At 45.2% G+C, this 23,242-nt stretch overlaps 1 protein-coding gene across 10 annotated transcripts in view; it reads right to left on the bottom strand.

Annotated features, from left to right (window-relative positions):
* The window catches only part of KIF2A (kinesin family member 2A), a 93,090-nt gene that overhangs the window by 7,745 nt on the left and 62,103 nt on the right, over positions 1 to 23,242 (bottom strand). For 7 of the 10 annotated variants that reach the window (XM_053300776.1, XM_053300779.1, XM_053300783.1 and 4 more), the window contains exons 15-20: positions 16,044 to 16,154; positions 13,585 to 13,652; positions 12,117 to 12,230; positions 11,440 to 11,590; positions 3,310 to 3,411; positions 1,264 to 1,399 (exon numbers count right to left, since the gene is read on the bottom strand). In XM_053300776.1, coding sequence (XP_053156751.1) covers positions 1,264 to 1,399; positions 3,310 to 3,411; positions 11,440 to 11,590; positions 12,117 to 12,230; positions 13,585 to 13,652; positions 16,044 to 16,154 — 682 coding nt within the window. The remainder of the gene's footprint in view (positions 1 to 1,263; positions 1,400 to 3,309; positions 3,412 to 11,439; positions 11,591 to 12,116; positions 12,231 to 13,584; positions 13,653 to 16,043; positions 16,155 to 23,242) is intronic. The other 3 variants (XM_053300785.1, XM_053300786.1, XM_053300777.1) reach the window with 2 other exon arrangements.

Below are 23,242 nucleotides of genomic sequence, written 5' to 3'. Positions count from 1 at the left end.
TGCTTCGTAAACTTTTGACAGTGAAGACACATCTTGACAATGTTGGATTCCCCCAGGCACAGGAGACACTCGGTATGAGTATCAGGGAAAAGGATCTTAGATCCGCAACCAACACATTTTTTTAAGTTCGTGGTGCCCAGCATAAACGCTGAAGGCCAGCTGGCCACCAGGCTCCATCGCAGCCAGGATCGGAGCTCCAAAGAAGGGAAAGACCCGTGAAAAACCAAAACACCAAGAAAAAAAATGCTACTACACAAAAGAAAGAAAGAATTAAAGAAAGAAAACAAAGAAGCAGGAAGAAAATGAAAAGGGGATAGATAGATCCTACTCATTGTCGAGCTGCGCTCTCCACGATGTACACTGAAGCACAGACAACGAAAGACTGAGGGGATAAGGAGTAGCGCAGCCGCATACAGCGGCTGGGGGTGGGGTTCCCACCCAAAGCAGGAGAATTGAGCTTGTTAGGTTCCAACGAGGTCTCTGCGCAGGTGTATAGCCCATTAGTGTAAAAGACAGAGACCACATCAAAGAACATTACCATTCCACTTTAGACTACACAGACCCAGCAGGGAAATGAGCCCTCATTTTGGTAACGTTAGAGGAGGATACAAGCAAACAGGGAAGGACTGAAGTTTTACACCTAACAGGAAGAAGTCGCCCAGAGACGTAAGTTTGGGCAGGGTATAAGTTTAAATAAACAAACAAACAAATTCAGGAATGCTTTTTCAGCTGTTCCTCTAATTCCAGGGGGCTGGGAGTTTTTAATCCAACAACAAATATTAATCACAACCAGCTATAACATGAGAAGCAACAATATATGCACATTGAAGAATCTTGTTTACTGGAGATGTAATAGTAATTTAGATGAGCATTTGTCAAAAAGCAGGCAAAAGGATGCCTGCCATGGGTCACAGATTACACTATTATGCAGATACACTATTAAGTAATAATATGCTCTAATCCTCAAACAGTAATATAAATAGCATCATATGCTACAAACTATATATTTTACCAACCAAATCACTCAAAACAATAGTTCCACGTATGTAATTTACATATCATTAAATGATTGTCAGTCTTAAGAGGACCGATTTCTTCCTTTATGCTGTAAAAACACACTTTCTTTTAAAGATCTGTGCTGAAGGAAGAGACTGAGACCACTGCAGCTACTGCCCACTAAATTCTAAAAAATCCAATTGTCACTTTTGACAAATTTTCAGATACACAAAAAGCTTTTCCAAAGTAGTACAGACGAGCCCGTACCTCGAAGTTCAGTCAAAATGTAAATTTTTTGTTCTAGGATTGCTTCAAGTTGTGTTGCATATGAATCCACATCATAGTCTACTTCTTCTGTCATTTCCAGTAGAGCTTTTTCATCTTCTAACCACCTAATAGATTCCTAATAAGATCAGAGAGAAATTAAGGCAAATTGTTGGGCACAATAATTTTGTTTTGTTGTACTTCTCATAATTATCAGATATTTTAAACCAGACAGAAACCACTGCTAAATGTTGCTGGATTCATTTTAAAATCTGATATTAAGACAAGAATTTTAACAACACTGGCCAACATCCAGACCAACACTGCACTCATGCAATGGGAAAGAGACAACTTTCACCAATCCCCTTTCTATAGCCATCTATGCCTCCTGAAAATGTGTCTCTGAGGACCCCATAACCCTAAGGGATATCTTTTCAAGAGGCATAAAAGGATGCAGAAAGAAATAGGGGGATTGGCTAAAATTCGCATTCCTTGATGCACACATTGTATTCAGTGTATACAACATTAGTCTGGATGCTGGCCATTAATATTAAATAACCGGTAGTTAGTATCAGGAATGGACAAAGAGGAAGCAGCACCAACTTTATAAATACAAATCTGAAGCAGAGGTAGTGGGATGGCAGAAAAGGAGAGATGTGGTAGAAATCAATGTATCTTGAAGAAACAATTTTTTGCTCAGTCATTTTTGTCCTAGATGTTGTGCTTATACCAGCAACATTTCCACCACTACAAGGTGACTAATAATTGTTGGATACATCCTTAAAAAAAACAATCAGAAGTCAAAACCTCTCTAGAATTAAGCATCAAGTGCTGAAACCAAAGCTTCAAGGCTGAAGCAAATTCATGAAGCCTCACTGCCACAAGATGGAACATAGGGAACATAGGAAGATAGGAAACTGCCATATACTGAGTCAGACCATTGGTCTATCTAGCTCAGTATTGTCTTCACAGACTGGCAGCGGCTTCTCCAAGGTTGCAGGCAGGAGTCTCTCTCAGCCCTATCTTGGAGAAGCCAGGGAGGGAACTTGAAACCTTCTGCTCTTCCCAGAGCGGCTTCATCCCCTGAGGGAATATCTTGCAGTCCTCACACATCAAGTCTCCCATTCATATGCAACCAGGGCAGACCCTGCTTAGCTATGGGGACAAGTCATGCTTGCTACCACAAGACCAGCTCTCCTCAACAGATGCTTCAGCTGCACAGCAAATGGGGGATGGGAGGTTAACATATTGGGAAGCACCCAGACCAAGTTAGTCAAGATTAGGTCCAGCTGAAATTAATGGGATGAGTTAGTAATGACTAATTTGTTCAATGAATTCAATGATGCTTAGTCATGACTAACTAGTCCAAATATTGCCCTTTGATGAGGATGAGGACTAGGAAATTCGTGGTGGGGCAGACTAAACAACTCTTTTATTATTCTCTTTTATTATTAATCTCAAACCGCCTTGGGATTGTTTTAAAAAGGCAGTATATAAATTTAACAATAAAAATAAATTCTGCAAGTGTGTTGTATTAGGAATTTGATTGGAATTCAAAGGGGTACTTTAGCACTCCTACAGTCTTTGACATGCTCAGTGCACTTATTATTGAGATTTTTATTTTATTTTATTTTATTTATTTTGAACCAATTTGAGATTATTTTAATGAAAGGTGGTATAAAAATTTAACAATATATATTTAATTATTTATCATATTTAAATACCGCCTGATATGTGTATCTCTAGGCAGTGTACACAATTTAACACAATATGAAACAGTAAAAACAAAACAATTTCACAGGATAAAAAGTTAAAAACAATTTCATAGAATAAAAAAGCAAACAATTTTTGAGTATCCCCCCCCCCTATGAAATACAGACCCCTGTGCCATTATTATTAACTGCTTCTGAAAATCCTTTAATGTGGGGCGGGCGTAGATGCTGTTTGATATAAACAAGCCCAAAACCTCCATGGTTGCACAGATCTAATTCTGTGGTTCTTTGGATTCTGGCATTTGCACTATCCAGGTTGGTCCCACATAATGTTCACCTGGAAGACAGCTCTGTGGTCTTCTACTACCTGCTCTTCCATTTCCACCATTTGCGACACAGCTTCATGGAAAGTGAACAACTGTGGTGAAACTTCCTCTTCCTTTAAAAACAACAACAAAGAATGAAGGACACTATAATTTTATGTGCCAGGAACATTTTGAAACTGAAATAAAAAGAAAACTGTATTTGAAGGAAAGTTGTGTTATTTTTATTTGTATTATCATTATTGTCAGTCTCACATGGTTATGAAAAAGCAATTGAAAACAGGTTGCCTTGCTATCAACTTGGGAGGCATGTAAGATTAGACCTATTCTGCAAGAATGTGCCTATCACTAGCTATTAGCCATGACAGCACAAAGTCCAGGTTCAGGGCAATACTTACTTCACATATGTTATCTGGATGTATCCTTTCAATAACCCTATAAAGTATTACCCCACTATTGCAGCTGCGAAGTAGAGGCTGAGAGGGAAGTTAGCTACTCAAGACCAATTCAAACAAGAAATGTCCTGCCTCACAGTTTGGTCTCTTAGCCACTATGCCACACCAGCTCTAAGGAAATGAAAGGTTTGAAAGTAGAATATGAAATATTATAAAGTGTAATTATATAAACTGATGATTTTTTTTAAAAAAAAATTATTTACTTAGTACCCATACAAAAAGGTCCCTGGCAGTATGCATCCACATTTAGAATCCTGCATACAGTTCTGGTTGCCCCATCTCAAAAAGATAATTATAAAGCAGAAAGTGCAAAAAGGGGGTCAGCTGTCAGGGGGTCAGAATAGTTTCCTACGAGGAAAAGCCAGATAATTTGTGGGCTTTTAAAGCTTCGCAGAAAGGTGACCGAATAGGATATGGTACTGGTTTACAAAAGTATGAACAGGGCTGAGAGACTGAAGTTGTTTTATAACAATTTATATTGAATTTAAATTGATGGCTGCCCTGAGGACTCAAATCATTACGGTCCTTAGAGGGGAGTTTAGCTTTACAGCCCTCACACCTCTTAAAGGATTTTTTCTCCTCAGCCATTTCACAAATCGAAGAAGCTTAGTCAGGTCCATTCCGAGGTCAAGTGCCAGTCGTTATCCGTCAGCCAAAGCCAGTCCAATTTATCACCAAACGTAGTCCGTCAGCCAGAAATAGGTTAAAAAAACCCTCAATATCTGTTCTTTTTTAAAAAAAAAAAAAAAAAAGATGAACTTGCAGAAAAACAACTAAACAGGTTGCTCACCTGTAACAGATGATCTGGAGGTGAACCGTTGTATTCATAAAGAATGGGTTCTGCGCCTGCGCAGGGACCTCGCGGACCGATTGACTAGCTCCTCGCGACGCCCCCAACCGCCCTGGACGTGATCGTGCCTTCGTTAAAACAGGCAGTTGGGGCGTGTCTTCCTCAGTTTCTTTGGACCCCCAGTACAATTGTTCACACCGACGATCCCTTTCAATTCTTCAACTTTCTACCTTGATGACGTGGGGAGGCTGGGTAGGTATTATGAATACAACGGATCACCTCCAGATCATCTGTTACAGGTGAGCAACCTGTTTATCTGGATAGTGATCTGTTGCATTCATAAAGAATGGGTGACTAGCCAGCTCCCCGCCTAAGGCGGTGGGTCATCAAGGTAGCACTCTTTTCAGGACACTCCGACCAAACTCCGCGTCCTTTGTCTGTCTAATGTCCAGTGCGCAATGCTTGACAAACGGGTGTCCTGACAACCACGTGGCTGCCTTACAAATCTCCTGCATTGGCACTCCTGCCAAATTTGCAGCCGACACTGCATAAGCTCTTGTTGAGTGCGCCCTAATAGAACTAGGTGGCGTGACCCCTTGAGAACTATATGCCAGCCTTATTGCCTTTACAATCCATTGCGAAAGACTCTGGCGCGTGACCGATGAGCCCTTCGCTTTCCCACGAAACAGCACAAACAACTTATTAGTCTTCCAAATTGGTCCCGTAGCTTTCATATAATGTAACAGGGCCCTTCTGACATCCAGTGCATGCATTCTCTTTTCTATCTGCGTTTGTGGGTTTCTGAAGAATGCTGATAACACAATATCCTCATTTATATGAAAATCCGTGACTACCTTGGGTCTGAATTTCGGATCCAGGCGTAGTACCACCTTTTGCGGATAAAATTGGGTAAACGGCCGATCAGCCCGCATCACAGCCAGCTCACTTACTCTACGTGCAGACGTCACAGCCACCAGAAACACCATCTTCAACGTCAGTGTTTTCAGCGCAGCAGCCCCCAAGGGCTCAAACGGCGCTTCAGTCAATGCATTTAGAACTAATGTCAAGTCCCACTGTCGGACAGGATGTCGAACCGGAGGGTACAGGTTATTCACTCCTTTCAGAAATTTCTTACTATCTGGATGCGAAAACACCGTGGTACTCCCCCAACCTTTATGTTCTGCTGATATTGCCGCTAGGTGTACACGGAGAGATGAGTTCGCCAAGCCCGTCATTTTCAAGGTGGTCATATACAGTAGTACTTGTTTGACCGATGCACTCCTAGGGAAGAATCCCTTCTCTTTCGCATAGATCTGGAATCTCATCCATTTACTCTTGTAATTTCATCTGGTGGAAAGTTTCCTACAATTAAGTAGAATTTTATTCATCAGCCTATGTGCCACGCCGTCAGCCGCAGCGTGTGAAGTTGTGGGTGCAATATCATCCCCTCTTCCCGACTTAGCAAGTCCGGGTAATCTGGAAACCGATGATACTGTCCTCGCGAAAGTTTCAGTAGTAGTGCGAACCACAGCTGTCTGGGCCACCAAGGTGCTATCAGAATCCCCCTTGTCCCGTCTCGGATGATCTGTGCTAAAACCCTCGAAATAAGTGGTTGTGGGGGAAATAGGTAATATGGACCCCTTGTCCAGAGAAGCTGGAACGCGTCGCCCAGCGAGTTCTCTCCAAGCCCTGCATGAGAGCAATAGCTCTGGCATTTTTTGTTCACAGCAGTGGCAAACAAATCTATTTTCGGCAGGCCCCATTTCTTGAACAACGGCTGAATGTAACACTCCCTCAGCTCCCACTCGTGTTGCTGGTTCAGCTGAGGTGACCTGCTCAGTTTGTCCGCCTGGACATTGTCCACTCCCTTGATATGCAATGCCACGGGGAATATGGAATGTGCAATACACCACGTCCATAGACGCTGGCTCAGATGACACAGGGACCGGGACACCATCCCCCCCTGCTTGTTCAGATAAGCTATGGCGGTTGTATTGTCCAGGTTCACTTGCACAGTTTTTCCCTGCAAGCGTGGTCTGAAAGCCTTTAATGCCAAAAACACCGCCAGAAGCTCCAGATAATTTATATGCTTCTCTCGTTGTCCTGGAGTCCACCGGCCCTGAACCTGACAATGGCAACAGTGCGCCCCCCAACCCCACAGGAAAGCATCCGTTGTCACCCAACAGGATGGCGTCCGGGGCTGGAACAGCACCCCTGACATCAGATTGCTGCGTTGGACCCACCATTGCAGAGATTTCCGCACATGGACCGGGATGAGCAACCTCTTTCTCTGGTCGTCCACATTCGGTCGAAAATTGTGCAGGTACCACAACTGAAGCTCGCGCATGTTCAGGCGAGTAAAAGCTACAGTAGAGTTGCAGGATGCCATCAGCCCTAGAAGCCTCTGGATGGTTTCTGCTGGCTGCAGCATCGACTTCTTGAACAGATGAACCAGACCTTTGATCTGTAGGTATCTTGACTCCGGCAGATAAGCTCTCTTGTCCACAAAACTCCGTATGGAGCCTATGAAGTCGACTTGTTTCTGCGGTTCCAATTTGGATTTTTTCCAATTTACATTGATCCTCAACGTGTGAAGTAGGTGCAAGACGAAGCGAGTCTGAGAAAGTAACTCTTCTTTGTCTCTGTTCACCATAAGCCAGTCGTCTAGGTAAGGATACAGCCTCACCCCTCTTGTTCTTAAGAATGCCACCACCGCAGCCATCACCTTTGTAAACACACGCGGGGCAGTAGAGAGTCCGAAAGGCAAAACTGTGTACTGGTACGCTATATCGCCTACTGTGAACCGAAGGAATCTCCGGTGCCTCTCGCGGATCCCCACGTGAAAATAGGCGTCTTTCAGATCCAGGGTGTTCGCCCACTCTTCCTCCATCAAGAGAGGCAGAATACCCTGTAAAGTGATCATTCTGAACTTTCTCGTATCGACATAGCAGTTTAGTTCCCTCAAATCCATTATCGCTCTTACTCCCCCATCCTTTTTGGGGATTTGAAAATATCTGGAGTAGAACCCCCTCAGTCTGTCCATCCACGGCACTTGCACTATCGCCTGTTTTTCCAGCAACACCCTCACTTCGTCCTGAAGCACTTGCGATGACTTGGTGTACTTCACACCCTGGAAAGGTGGCAAAGTTTTGAACTCTATCACGTAGCCATAAGATATAATCTTTAGTACCCACTGATCTGATGTTATGTTGTGCCACGCGTTGGCATGGCGTGCCAATTTGATGGATACATTGGCTAACACGAGACCGGTGTTGGGAGTCCCGGGTACTGTTCTTGGTGTTGCTACGTGCAGTTGCGGTGGATGGACCCGCACTTCAAAGAGACTGCTTTGTCTGGTCCTTCGCAGTCCTCTGACCCTTGGGCTTTTGATAATAGGGTCTATTCTTCTGATAAGGCCTGTTTTGCCTCCTGAAATCCCTTCTATCTTGTCTCCCTGAGTACCGATTTTGTTGCCTCCCGTAGGAACGACTTAGAGACTGTTGACTAGCAGAGGACGTGGATGCCATGAATGTTTTAGCTGTGAACTTCATCTTCTTCCACGATTCCATCGTGTCATCTGCTGAGTCTGCAAACAGCCCTTTCCCGTCAAAGGGTAAATATTCTATCTTATCCTTCATTTCAGGCTGCAAGTTCGTAGACCTAAGCCAAGCATGGCGCCGCAATGTAATAGCAGTAGCCATTGCCCTCGACTCCGTCTCTGCCAGATGCTTGTATGTGCTCAACAACTGCCTGGTGACCACAGTAGACTTCTCATAGGTCTGCGCTAATGCCCTCTGCAGGTCCCCAGTGGACATAGAGGACGAATCCTGGAAAAAAGTGTCCCATAGATGGTGGGCATAGCGCGTCATACACGCAGCATAATTTGCAATCTTTACTGCTAAGCTTGAAGTGGAGTACACCCTACGCCCTAGGACATCAAGTTTTCTCCCCTCCTTATCAGCAGGAGTAGTGTGGCGCTGAGCGCCCCTTGATGACGCACACTCTACTACTAAGGAATTAGGGTCTGGATGCTTCACCAGGTATGTGTTATCGTCCTCTTGGACTCTATATAAACTTTCCAGTTTTCTCGAAGTGGCCGTCGAAGTCCTCAAAACTCCCCACGCTGATTGTGCGGCCTTTGAAATCGCCGGAATCATAGGCAAGGATACAGGGTGAGTAATTTTAGCCTTTGCCATCATATTATATACAGGAACCTTTAGATCCAATACCGGCAACTTAACTTCTAGGCCCAAAGCCTCTGCCATCTCACGTAGCTGCGCATGGTAAGCCTTGAGCTCCTCCAAGGGAGAGATCGAAGTCCCCGGAGCCACCTCCTCAGGTGGGTCTGGCTCCCTGGGCTCATGCAAACTCCCCCCATCAGTGTCAGATAAGTACGAAGTGTCTGTGTCACTGTTTCTGCTGCTTACAGCCTCATGGGCCGAAACACAACTAGCATTAGGAACAACGCCAGAACGCGCTGCTGACATCGCCTCCTGAGGATGTATAGTCTCTGGACGATTTGTCAACGCTGGTTCCCTTGGGGGTAACCTGGAAACCAATGTACGTTGCTGTGCAAGGGACTGTTGAGCCTTCCAAATCTTATACTCAGCATAATCTGGCGGGTAAATTACTTCAGGGTTGTGCCGGAAACCACAGGTATGAGTAATGTGGTTTACATCCAATGATGTTGCTGTAGATGCATCAGTAGAACGTGCCAGAACTGGGACCGGTCGAGGTAAATTCTGATGCTCCACCACAGGAGTCATCAGTTGCCTAATTGGGCTTGTGGCCGCTGAAATAAGTTGTGCGGTCTCTTGAGGGCGAATAGGCGCTCTCAACGGAGAAGCGGACGGAGTTCTAGGAACCTCAGTTGCCGTCAGCTGATCCATAGCAAAACCATGAAACGTGGAGGCCGACGGCGTGCCCTCACTAGAGTCCAATAAAGCCAGCAATGAAGTCCTCGCCCTTGGTAGTGCAGGCTGCTCTTCCATCCCGGTTTCACCAAAGTCCAAATAGTCCTCCGGTCGATAACCGCCTCTTGGCGTTGCCGGGGAATGAATCAGGGTCGGTGCCGGTGCTAAGTCAGCCACAACTCGACGTCAAACCGCAGTCTGGAATGCACTCGGTGTCGAAGTATACTGTCCAGTTGCTGCAATCATAGCTTCTTGTGCTGCTGAGGTCGGCAAGTCCGGTACAGCCGGTATCGAGTCGAACACCGTCGTCGATACCGACGGTCCCGTCGACGTCGACTGGGTCATCTTTGACACCATCAATGTCTGTTCCTTCTGCGGTACCAGAGCATGCGTGCTCCTCGACGCCGATCTCGACGTCGAAGGAGAGCCCTCTGATGATGAAGAACTCTGCAGCACCCAGGGCGACGGAGTAACCTTCAGAGTAGTATCCCACTCCTCCGAATCGCCTTGCAAATCTGTGGGCGAAGGAGTCTTACTATGGATCCGTGTTTTCTTGGATCTCTTTCTCGGCGGCGAGGATGAGCAATCCTCGTCAGTGGAGGAATAACGTGCTTTCTTATGTTTGCGACGCTTCTTCTTCTCCACACTACCAGGTGTCTTAAACTCCTGATCCACTGTGGCTTTAGACTGCGAAGAGGCAGAGTCCACAACAGGAGGAACCGCATCCGATGCCACAGTAGCGCTCGACACCGACCTCGACGTCGAAGGTCCCGACACTGGCCTCGACGTCGAAGGTCCCGACACAGGCCTCGGTGTCGGGGGTCGAAGAGCGTCTTCATAAAGTGCCGCCCTCAATCGCAGTGCTCGATTTTTCAAAGTCTGTTTCGAAAAAGAGCAACAGATTTTGCAATTTCCCGGGTTGTGCTGCTCACCCAGACAAAGTAGACAGGCATCATGCGTATCAGTAGTCGGCAACTTCGCTTTACAGTTAGTACAGCGTTTGAAAGTTGTTTTAACTGCCGCTTTAGACGCCATAGCGCCCAAGCGCTACACGGCCAAGAATAATGTCCTAATCAATTAACTTGCGGGGAAATCCAAACTCGTAGTCAAAGAACAGTCCAAATCCAAAACCAAGCAATGATCCAATTCCGTTCGAGTCGTACCGTGAAAATCAATCAAGTATCCGAGGAGCAATCGTTCCGAGGTTTAGACGCAATGGCGGTCTAAAAGAAACTGAGGAAGACACGCCCCAACTGCCTGTTTTAACGAAGGCACAATCACGTGCAGGGCGGTTGGGGGCATCGCGAGGAGCTAGTCAATCGGTCCGCGAGGTCCCTGCGCAGGCGCAGAACCCATTCTTTATGAATGCAACGGATCACTATCCAGATCTGTAGAACTATCCAATGAAAAGCAGTAGACCAAGGTCCAAACGCGAAGGCGGTTGGAAAAGAACTGAGGAACATGGCGCCCAGCCCACCTTTAAATAGCACACTGTGGGTGTGGAGGTGGGGCTTGGACGCCTCGACAAGCTGCGGCATTGCTACCACGTGGTTCCTGCACAGGCACAGAATCCCATACTTATGGATCTCGATCCAGATCAATTTATATCGATTTTAAATTGGTGGCTGCCCTGAGGACTCTTTGGAGCCATGTTTGGTGGATGTGCATCCAAAATAAATAAAAAATAGGACACACTAGAAATTGGAAGTAATTCAATACAATGGACTAGCATAGTTTTAAAGGCAAAAGGAAGAATGCATGGAATATGAGATCAGCAGTGATTTAATACAGAAAGAGTCCAAGACATCCTTAAGACACAGCAAGCAGCTTTACATTGCAAGCCTTTTGGAAGGGCGGTAGAAAAGTTTTAATAATAAATAAATTTTTTATATATATATATATATATATATATAAATAAAAATATTAATTGGCCAGAGCTTGCATTTCCGATTCACTAATAGCCACTGTGATACACAAGATACTCACATTTTGTTCACAAAGTAGTTTAAGATCATCTCTCTGAGGAGAGCTTCCTACACCCCACTGTGCCTCCAAGTCGTCAATCTGATTTGGAGCGTGATGCATGATTGGACGGATATCACCAGCAGCACTGGGATCCACAGTCAGTTCCTTTACTCTACAGTTGTAAAACAGGCGTTTATTTTGACATTAGTAACATGGCATTGAGGGTAGAAAACAAAGCACACTCCTCAGTTCACAAGCAATTCACATAAATTATGTGATGATGTCAGCTTTATGAATGTGTGAACTCTTAATAAGGAGCAACCACAATATAACTGATTACAGGATTGCAGAGTTTAGCCTGGCAGACATTTGAATCATTTATTTCATATGCATTTAAAGGTGAACAAATATCCTATTTCAATTATTCAGGTGCAAAAGTGTCCGTATTTGCAAAGATGACATCATCATTTTTTACACAGGAGGGGAAAACAACAAGCCTGGGCATGAGATGTTTATAAGAAAAGATGGATAATTGGGAAGATGACTGGCAAGCCATGCAGTGCCACCACCTGTGAAACAGAATGAAAAACAAAAAGGAGGTGATGGCTCAAGGCAGAGAGAGTAAGTGAAGGTTGTCTGTAAAATTACATAGCTGAATAGGAAAAAAAGAAAGGTTCCATGTAAAGAATGAAGTAGACCTGGTGATCGAAGGAGAAAAGTCGTCATACTCATAGGAAGGAGAGAGATCAGAGCGACTGCCACTACCCTGTGAGAAGGGAATATCCGAAGGACTAATTCCAAATTCCTTTACTCTGCAGCAGCAAGATACAGCAGCAAATTAAAAGAAAGTGTTCTTGTAAAGACAATGAAAATCACAACCTCTATTACTTTAATGAGTCATTTACAAAGCACTCTTGCTAGTGCACAAAGTGCGCCCCAATCCCTCTCTCCATAACCCACTTGGCAACCCTTTGAGAGAAGTCATCATAACAGTTGGGATACTGAGGTAAGAAAAAATAGCAATTCAAAACAATGTCACCTAACATGTCAATGGTTGGGGTGGAATGGAAGGAGAGTTTTCCAGTTTCAACATTCCCATTAATGGAACACGCAGGTGTCTCAGTATTTAGCACTCTTTTGCATAGCTTCAGAAATGGAACACATCACTGCAGTTTGAATGGTACATATGGCCCAGGTTTTCATGTCATTTTAATTGCACATGTTACAAAGATGTGATCATGCAGTTAATAAATTTCAACCAGCATTATTTACTAATGTCTAGAAGAGGATATAATCAACACAAAGGCTTGTGGACTACTTACAGCTAAAGTGCTATAATACATTCAAGGATGTCAATATGCTAAGTATTCATGTAACAATGTAGAAAGAACCAATACTTCTGCATAAGATCATAATCTTGATAGAATGTCACAACAGATGTCTAGCCTGGTAGCTGTCAATTTACTGCTGCCATTCTGCCACAAAATACCTGATTGCTCCCCATAAACATATGCCATCTCATGATGGATTCAAAATTAAATAGATTCCCTTTCAGAAGATGTGAGCAATTGTTAAGAATTGGGCTTGAGGGTCAAGTGTTCACTGCTGTCTTACAGAAAGGCATGCTAAATGTATATTAGTTTTAGTTTGCTTTTCAATATATTAACTTACCAACAGGACAAGTCATAGATATTTACTAACTAATGCAGAAGACACTGCTCCTGCTTCAAGGCCAAAATCTGCAGTTCTGAACCTGATATGATATGACATACTAGGCTGGAATCTGCAAACTTTAGGCAAGCTCAGGGCCACTTTTCAACTCCAGTTCAGGCCCTCTGTACAAAGTTTAGACTAGGCTATCTTCATCTCTGACCTGCATCTGAGTAATGCAGTTCCTGATCTTGTACAATTCAGAAAGCATGACTAAGCTGAAGCCTGAGTGGCTCACAAATGTTTTAAAATGATGTTACCTTATCAATTTAGGCTTTTAAAAATAAATATACTTTAAATCTATCCACATGTAAAAGAAAAAAGAGTTTGGGTCAATCGTTAAAACTGGATTTTCTAATGACACATAAGAAGACTTTAAGACAATGAGTAAACTGCAACACACCAGTATAGAAAGGGAGACTATGTACCCTAAATCTAAATAAAAACTTCTCATACCTGTTTGCATATCTTAGTGTGTTCAGAGTATTTTCACAAGATGCCATTCCTGGAGAAATAGTGGCAATCTAGATGCGGGGTGGGGGACGGAAAGAAGAAGTTATTTTCTTCAAGGGAGACAATGAGGAATTTAAGATCACACATACAAACCAATTGCTTTTCAAAAAGAGAATATTTATACAAATATTTACCAATTAAAACAAAGTATTGTTATCAGGAGGTACTTATCGCCACGTGATGCACACCGTGTGCTTAATCCATCATCACATATTCAGTTTACACTTTAGAGCATTTATAGAATGCTCTACTGCAATGCTAGTCCATTGTACTCCCAATCCCTCCCCTATTAGAGAGACTATTTTTAGCTAGAATTGGTACCAACATTGAACATCCATGTCCATAAACATTATCTTTCTATATATTTAATTCTCCTAAACGTACCCGTCACTAATCCCACATGTGGAAGCTCTCGTAAGAGCACCTGCCTGGGGAACAGCGACGGGGACGGGAGACAATGATGGCGGGAGCAGGTCAGCCTGGGACGGCCGGAGGAGGCAACAGCAGGCCAGCCTGGCTGCCCACCCTCCAGGAGGAGGAGACAGGAGTTGGCGGTGGGCCGGCCTGGGCCGGCCACTGGGAGGAGGGGGGTGGGAGGAGGTGGCAGGCCAGAATAGATAGAAGAAATGGAAATGAATCATCATAAGATGAAGGCAAGAAAATCTGGGAAGAGGCACCAACTTTTTCTTAAATACAAAGCAGACTCTTGATTAATCTTGTCATGGGCCGCAACAGCACTATAAAGAATACAACATAAACTAACATTTAAAATGATCAAAACAAAACGGAGAAAAGGATCTCACTATAGCACTCATAAATAAAATAGTGATGAGCTCAGTATACCCATATGAATTTTTTTTTTAAATGAAGTTCAGTTGACCAAGTTACAGTATCACATTTCTTCAAAATAATCTTGGCAGCTTTCTGCTGCTCCTAAAGCATAAACCACAATCTTTTCTGTAATCCTCATCTTAATTTTTTTTTAAGACTATCTGGGCCAGTATGTATCACCAGAACTAACAGTGAGATAGGTTTTCCAGAAGATTCTGGATCAGAACAGTTTCCAATGTCCTAAATTAATTGGGAGAACAACCCCCAAAAAGTTGACCACCACCATATTCCACATTGTGTCTAGTATTCAATTTTCCATTAGGGATTTTTTTAAAAAAAAAAATCACCTCACATTGACTAGAAATTTTCACCAGACATCTGGTGTACTCAAAGGGTGGAGTATAAATATTTTAAATAAAATAAAATAAAATAAAAGAGAGACTACTTTCTCTCTTAAATGCCTCACAATCTAAAGAACACACAAGAAAAATGCCAGTAACAGCCCCTGAGGGGGACTCAGTGCTGGGATATATAGAGACAGTTATTATTCCCTCCTTAATCTAAGAGGGTGCTTCTTTGACCAGTTAGGAGGGGAAACCAAGTATAAGCGGGATGTCCTTCATGGCATCCTCACCATAAACAGAGTGACATTTACTGAAGGGGATATCACAGTGGCACCCCTCTAAAAGCAACAACAGAAACATCAGTTGATGTAACATAAATGCTCCACTGAGGTAACAGATTCAATGTCAATAAGCAGTTTTCATAACCATGCTGAAACTTGACCATAGGATACCAGGAAACTGTCTTCAAAGTGGCCCAAACAGATAGATCACATTGGGATCACATATCCCTTACTCTATTTTTAAACTCAAGCTGTGCAGCTGACAGATAACCAAAGAAACAATCAGGGGGAAACCCATGAAGAGGTCTGGTTTGAGGTAGGGATGTGCACGAACTGGTTTGGCGGTCTATTCACAGACGGCCAAACTGGTTCAGAAGACTGGTGTTTGAGCCGGTTCAGAGGCGGGGAGGAGGTTGCTTTAAGGCGGGGGGAGGGTGTCCTTACCTCCCCTGGTGCGTTTCCCCCACCAGTGCTGCTGTCAAAATCACTGGCACAAGGTAGCTGTATACCCTCTTGCCACCCGTCAGTGTAATACCAGAAGCGGCCGGCGTGCATGCATGACGTGCACCGACCACTTCCAACATTACGCTGATGACCGGGGCAGCAAGAGGGTATACAGCCACCCTGCGCCAGCAATTTTGACAGCAGCGCCGGCAGGGGATACATGGCAGGGGAGGTAAAGATACCCTTATTGTGCCTTAAAGGACCACCCTCCACCCCCCACCCCCCCAGGAGTGCATGAAACCAGTTCTGTGCACATCCCTAGTTACAGACAAAACAGGCTTCTGGCCCCAGACCACTGTCTAAACAATATAGTATCACCTGAAAATACAGCAGTTTGCCCCGTTGTATGGTGTATTTAAGTTAATCTATTCCTGCATAGTGAAGATCCCAAACAGTTTGTGTTTACAGCAGAACAAAGCACTGCAACATACTTTTGACTTACCATACAGGTGCGAGAGTTTTCTCCTATGAATGAATCTCTTAAGACCTGAGTAAGTTTACTCGCTCTGAATGGGGTATGAGGTTTATTTCGGCCTAAGGCTCTGATGCACTCCTGCAAGAGTAAGCATGTTTATTCTTTTTTCTCCTGAGGACACATGCAAAAATGTTTTAATACAACTGCAACCAACAAGCAGGAAAACCAAACATGGGTTGACACATTGCCCTCCTCTAAGCAAAATGTTAGAATGTTACAAGTCAGTTTTCATACACCGAATTAAGAAAATACAATTCTGACTTGAAGCCTCAAGGCTATCATATCACTCTGGTTATGTATTGCAAGAACTTGCATTTTAAGTCTGGACAGAATATTATCACTAAACCCTGGTAGAAGCACAGAACAATGGGCAGATACTTTGAAGGGATACTGTTCCCCATGACTTGTCCTGCAGCACTAGACCCAGAAACTGAAAAAGATAGTGCTTGACATCATTTGTTTTTTGCAGGAACTGTTAACTGCTCTGTAAAAAGTGTCTTCAGGCTAGCTGTACAGTTCAGCTTAAAGTGAAAGCTCGAAAAATCTTCAGGCTAGAGAGTGTGTGTGCATTCACACACAAAATTGTTACCCATGGTCCCTCAAATTGTTGGCTGACATAAAGAGCTAGGATGAATCAGTCCAGTAACACTACAAGCACACAAGCTGTGGAAATGTGGCATAAGAGTAAAGCCATTGGAAATAATGGGTTTACTCTTGGGTAGCATTTGCACAACACATTTGAACAATATAAAGAGTAAATGGGACAATCACGTGTGTCAAGTAGGGATGTGCAAATCGATTCGGGTACAAATCCATCTGTACCCGATTCTAGCTGATTCAGGCAATTTGGAGACAGAACAAATCGCCCCTGTGGTCCATTGGCTAGATTCATGCCAAAATCAAATCACCCAGATTCAGACCCAAATAAATTCAGAGATTCGGAACTACATTTTGTTGCTATCTCTATTACTCTCCATTTTGTCTGCATGCAAAAAATTTTGAGAATCCCACCCCTGCCCACCCTCAAGCTTCAGATTGGTCACTTACAAGTGTGTAATGATTGGCTGGCAAATCCCCCTTGGTTGGCTTGTTTCCATTCAAATCTTGTGTTGTCAGGGGTAACTGTACCAGCATTGGCTAGGGGGAAGGGACAAGTGGCGGGGGGCAGATGGAAGGATTTTCAAATGTACTTAAGGAGAGCTAAAGCCACCATTCTGCCTCGTGGGAGAAGAGAGAGCGCCAGAGAGGAACTGTTGCTTGGCTTGCCTTCCTTGGATTCTGATGCTGTTTTTGCTCCCCCTTGAAGACTGAGGAAAAGAGAAGAGATTCTCCTTTTTTCCCCCACCCCCTTTCCTGCTGCTAAGAGGGAAATCACTGCCTGCCTGTTTTGTGGAGAGAGAGGGCCCCTGTGGTCACTGGCCACCAGGCCAGGCCAGCCTCACCCCACCATTATTTTTAAATACCCTGGCTTTTGCCCTTGCATGGCTGCCCTGTCCCCTCCCCGCCGCATGAAGGAGAAGACGACGACTGAAGAGAAGAGAGACCACCACTAGACCAGACCAGACCAAAGGGGACAACTGGATGCAGCATGGGCAAAGAACTAGACTGAATGAGTACCCCATTTACTTACACACACACACACACACACACACACACACACACACACACACACAGAGTTTGCTTTTGAACTGTGTGTATTTTTAATTGTTTTTTTCTGCTTGAACTGGGAAGGAGGTTTGACCTGTTGGTTTTTTTTAAGGGTTTCGTTTTTTAAAAGGTTGCATTTAGTTTTAAAGAAGTTTAAACAGGGGTTCTGTGGGAGGAATCCCCATTTGTAGTTAGGTGATTAGGAAAGAGAAAGCTTCCTTCCATAGTAGGGTTTCTGGGTCCCCCCGCCTATTGTTTCTAGCCCCACCCCCCACCAAGAGTTTTTTAAAGTTTTGAAAAACTTTAATACACTAGCTGTCTCCCCAAATACTAGCTACCAGCCCCCTGTGCCCATTTTCTACCCTCCCAATCCCTCAAAACAAAAGGCTCCAAGACTTTTATCCCTACAGTGCGTGCCCACTGCAACCCATTGGCAGTGGCTTTGTGGGGCACACTCAGCTGAAGTCGGCCCAGCCCCTGTTCTTGGCCTTTCTCCCAACTGAATGTCCCTTGCCATGAGACACTCACCCACTTTGGCCCCACGCTCCTCATTTTTTCTAGAAGGTATTTTTAGTTAGAGTTTTATTTTATTTATTTTATTTAAAATATTTCTACCCCGCCCCTCCAGTACACTACTGCTTGGAGCAGCTCACAACAGAGATGGCTGGTAGGGGTGGTACAGTGCCAGGAAGAGGGAGAGTTGTTGCTGCTGGTTGCAGTGGGGGGCAGCGACAGGGGCCTACTCCCTGGATCCCCCCCCCCCCGCTCTTTATTCGGTGCACAAGCTGGATTTCTCGCGTCAATCAGGGCCAGCGGCCGGGCAGGAGTTAGCGGGGAGTGGATGGTTCCCTCTTGCTCCCACGGGCACTGGAGCAGGAGAAAGGTGGAGTTCCACCAGGTAGGAACATCCTGAGGGATCAGGTTTTCAGGCAGGCCCAGCTCAATCTGTCTTGCCTTGAGCAGGAGCTCTGCCTTTTTGCTCCAGTGGAAATGACCAGCAATCTTGCAGCACTGGTCCACAAGAGCAGCCACAAAAGTAGCAGGGCCTATGGTGGGATCTACTACCTTCTGCTGGCGCTTGGACTTTGTCTCTCTAAGTACAAGCAAGTCATGCACAACCAGATTCAAAGTGTGTACAATGCAAGCAATGTACACAAATTGAAACTGCTTGGCCACCTCCATAATGCTGGCTGTGTTGTCAATTACCATAAAGTCTCAGTGGAGGGTAGGCTCCCTGGCTAGCCAAGTCCCCACCTGTTGGTCCATGACTGCCAACAACTCATCCGACCTGTGGTCTGTGTCCATCGCCTCCATATGCAACACCGTCCAACAAGGCTTGCCTGCATGGGAAGAGATGGATACAGCACCAGCAGAGCCGAATGTTCCCTTATCCTCATGCCCCCACCAGTGGGCTGTCGGACATGAAGGCCATGTGCAGCCCGCTGTGGCTCGTCCAGAGATCCAAAGTGAAGTGCACACTGGTGCTGGGCCAGGCTACACACAACCGGGCCAACATAGCCTCCCTGCATGCATGGTACATGGAGGGTACCACCCTCCTACTGAAGGTGGTGCATGAGGGAATTTTGTACGCTGGGACAAGCAGCAGGATCAGACGGCGGAGGCCGACATTCCCCACCATCTGAAACAGCTGATCATCCAGAGCCATCATCTCCCCAATAGTCCAGGTTATGAAATATGGTTTCAGGCGATCAGACCACTTCCTCAGAGGCTGCACCCACCACTCAGTCACAGACTTCTTGCTGCTAGAGGGACTTGGCCTAGCACTGCTGCCAGTAGAGACTGATGCCGCCGCAGATGCAACCAACACCCTACATCAAATTAGCTCACGTTCCCAATAGCTGATGATTGGGAGCTCTCAATCATCAGACACAGTAGTCTGTTCTGCTTTCGTCTTTCTGCTCTTATGGTTTATGAACATACTGGATGCATGTATTTAGACCGGGAGAACAACAAGAGCTGCTATTGGGAACATGAGCTAATTTAGAGTCATATATTGATGCCAACTTCTGGTTGTTGGTTTTTTTTGCTTCCACTAGATTCTGGGCTCTTAATGCGAGTTTACTACTTACCATTTGTTTATGTGTATTGTATTCACTCATTCATATGTGCTGTTTGTAGATGTTTACCTGGCTGGTTTGTGTATAGCATATTTCAGTCATACGCTTACTGCATATATACTGGTTTAGGGCATATCTTATATCATGTCTAGTTTGTTATATGATTAAATCTTATTTCTAATTAATTGCCTATTAGATCATTCTGTTATGGTTTGTTTTTGTTTTTCTCCTCGCCGCAGATGCAACAGCAAATCCAACGTAGTGAAGTGCTTAGGGTCCTTGCCCCTGCTAACAAGTGCCCTGCAGTGGGTGCAGGCAGCATGGATAGGATCAGCAGGGCAAAGCTCAAAGTGACCCCACACTGCACTGCTGGACTCTCCTGTGGCACATGGTCACTTTGGTGGTGGTACTTCTGCTGGATCCTTCCGAGGCACACCACCACCGCTTTCAGAGCTGGCCTGGGAAGTCCCAGGAGAGGAAGCACAGGGACCTCCTCCAGGGCTTCCTCAGACACAACATGCAGGCCCTCATCCCACCCCCCCACAGGGACCGTTGGGGAGGGTGGCAAGACGGATCTGGCAGCCGGCTCCACCCGCACTATCTCCACATCTGCCATGGGAGGAAGGCTGTTAAGAAGGGGAGACATTGGGTAAGCTGCAACAGTAGCAACAGCAGCAGCAGAGAAGGAGGCCTGTTAGGGGAGACGGAAAGTACACCTTGTTTTCCTCCCAGACTGCTGCTCTGGACGGAGCCTTGCTTCTGTGGAGCAGCCTCAACTCACCTCACCTCCATTTGTGGCTGCTGTGGTGGTGGTGGAGCCTCACTGCTGCTTGCTCTCTCACCTCGCAGCAACCTCCACTCCCTCTCACTGCAGCCCTTGTGTGAGCGAGCACTAATGTGCTCACTTGCTTCTCCCACACCTGTGGGGCCACCAGAAGCCATTCAGCCTGCCCATATAGGCAGCCAGGAGACCCTGCAGTGGGTCTTGCAGGGTGAGCACATGGCCGCCTGTGCACATAGTCAGGGGCCGCCACCACCACCAACACGGGAGATTTAGAGGTCTCTGCTGGCAGGTCTTGCTGCCGGGCGAGCATATGGCTGCCCGCTGCTGCCACCACAGGGACAACTACGGTAGGTGGCCCCAAGGGGGACATTTGGAGGCCCCCACTGGCGTGTTTTGCTGTCGGGTGAGCACATGGCCGGCCGACACCACTGCCACTGGGACATCAGGGTGGCCCCAGCAGGGAACATTTGGAGCTCTCCCCCCCCCACACACACACACACAGAGGACCAGACCTTGGCCTGGAGATCCAATCCAAAGAATACCACTGTCAATGGCTACTAGTATAAGGGTTATAGGCCACCTCCAGCAAGATGCTTCTAAATACCAGTTACAGGGAGCAACAGCAGTAGAGAGGGCATGCCCTCAGCTCCTGCTTGTGGGCTTTCCAAAGGCATCTGGTTGGCCACTGTGTGAAACAGGTTGCTGGACAAGATAGGCCTTGGGCCTGATCCAGGAGAACTGTTCTTATAAGAGTGCTTCAATATGCATGTAAACCTATCTGAAGTTAAAATATAAATTTGAATTTTGTTCAGTTCTAATGAAGGCAATACTGAAATTGTTCAAACAATCCTATCACTTGATACCTGTTATCAGGTATACAGGCTTCTTTTCAAAATTACCCAAACCCATTTGCCACTAGGAACAGTGCTAGGAGCTGTATAATGGGCTTCCTAATAACTTGCATTAGACAGCACCAAAAGCTTTCAAGTGCATTTATAAAAGTAAACGGTCATGTTTGGTTTAGTTTGAGTCCAACACAAACAGTCTATGATTAATCTAATCAAATCTTAGACAGGGGTATTTCTATGAAACTGCTGAATGGAGGGGGGGAATATGTATACAAGATGAATTTCTGGAGCATTCTGCATCTCTCTTTACCGAGCAAATATATCTGGCACTTAAGTATTTGATTATTCAACCCTTATCTGATTACAGAAGTAACTGAGGATATTCATGCACACGTGCAAAACCGGACTGAGGGAGCCCAGCCCGGTTTTGCACACATGTGTGAACCGCCAGGATCAGGTCAATTCCAGCAGAAAACTCACCTATTAGTCACCCTTTAAATTAGGTTAAGGGAGTGAACGCTCCCTTAACCTCTTTTTTTTTTTTGGCTGCTTGTGGGGCAGCTGCGGCTGCTGCCACACTGTGGGAAGCGAGGGGAGGTTGAATCCCCAGGATGCACTGCACACTCACGCAGTGAATCCTGCCTGGCATGTAAGGTTAAGCACACTGTTCAGGGTCACACATCCCACACCCTACATCATCTTGCTCTCTCTAACTGGAACCAAGCTCCACCACCCTCCCTTTTGTTGTGCTGTATCCTACCCAGAGAAACAGGAACATACCAAAATACCAGGCCAAAACACTGGCACAAATGTTATGCAGGGTCCAGATCAGTTCCACCTGCAACTTCAAACCCATGGAAGTTGTTTAGTCTAGATTCCTTCATGCCATATTCCGGGTGCCTAGATGTATTTCAAATGCCATCCTAGGCCTAGAGGTAGGTTTAACCAGAGTCAAGGCCTAGGGTGACTTCACAGCCAGCATGGTGTAGTGGTTAGTGCCCCCAACTAGGACCGGGGAGATCAGAGTTCAAATCCCCATTCAGCCATGATACTTGCTGGGTGTCTCTGGGCCAGTCACTTCTCTCTCAGCCTAACCTACTTCACAGAGTTGTTGTGAGGAGAAAACTTAAGTATGTAGTACACCACTCTGGGCTCCTTGGAGCAAGAGCGGGATATAAAATGTAATAAATAAATAAATAAATAAATAAATAAATCTGACTCAAATTTTTTTGCCATCATGGCCTGGCCTCCCTAGTATTGAAAGTTGAATTCCATTCTAATTGGCGTAAGAGCAGCATGATAAATTGGGCAGATATGGCCTCTCTCCACAATATCTACTTTCACTGGGACATGAAAGCCCAGTGTAGCATTGTTTTAGTGTTTTACCCTTAGTAGCATTCCAGGTGGCTTCTCATACTACCTTCTGCCAGTGACTTACCTTACAAATTTAATTGGCACGGTTTAATGCCCTGCCCTCTGCCATTTTGGATGGCAGATTTAAGAGAATACCGCTCAGGAACCGGCTATTTCCGTGAAGTTCGGGCAATATCGAGACCATCTCACATGTGCTTTTATATTGTTTATATTAGAGAGATATTCTCATTGCCTGGATTGAACCATTTTTAAAAAACATGTGAGGTTGATCAGAAGAGTATTGTACTTCTTTCCTTCTGACAGACTGGTATACAGCAATTACAGCTAGGGTGGCAAGATTCTGTGCCACAGAATGCAAACTGAGATGGACGCCGTTGATTAATGGTAATTGAGACCTTTTTCAGGAACATACCAAAGAGGCACTATTACCAGTTG

The sequence above is a fragment of the Hemicordylus capensis genome, chromosome 2 (genome assembly GCF_027244095.1).
Source record: "Hemicordylus capensis ecotype Gifberg chromosome 2, rHemCap1.1.pri, whole genome shotgun sequence".
NCBI classification, from domain to species: Eukaryota; Metazoa; Chordata; class Lepidosauria; order Squamata; family Cordylidae; genus Hemicordylus; species Hemicordylus capensis.
Note: the sequence above shows the minus strand (reverse complement) of the source record. Positions and strands in the feature narration are given on the sequence as shown.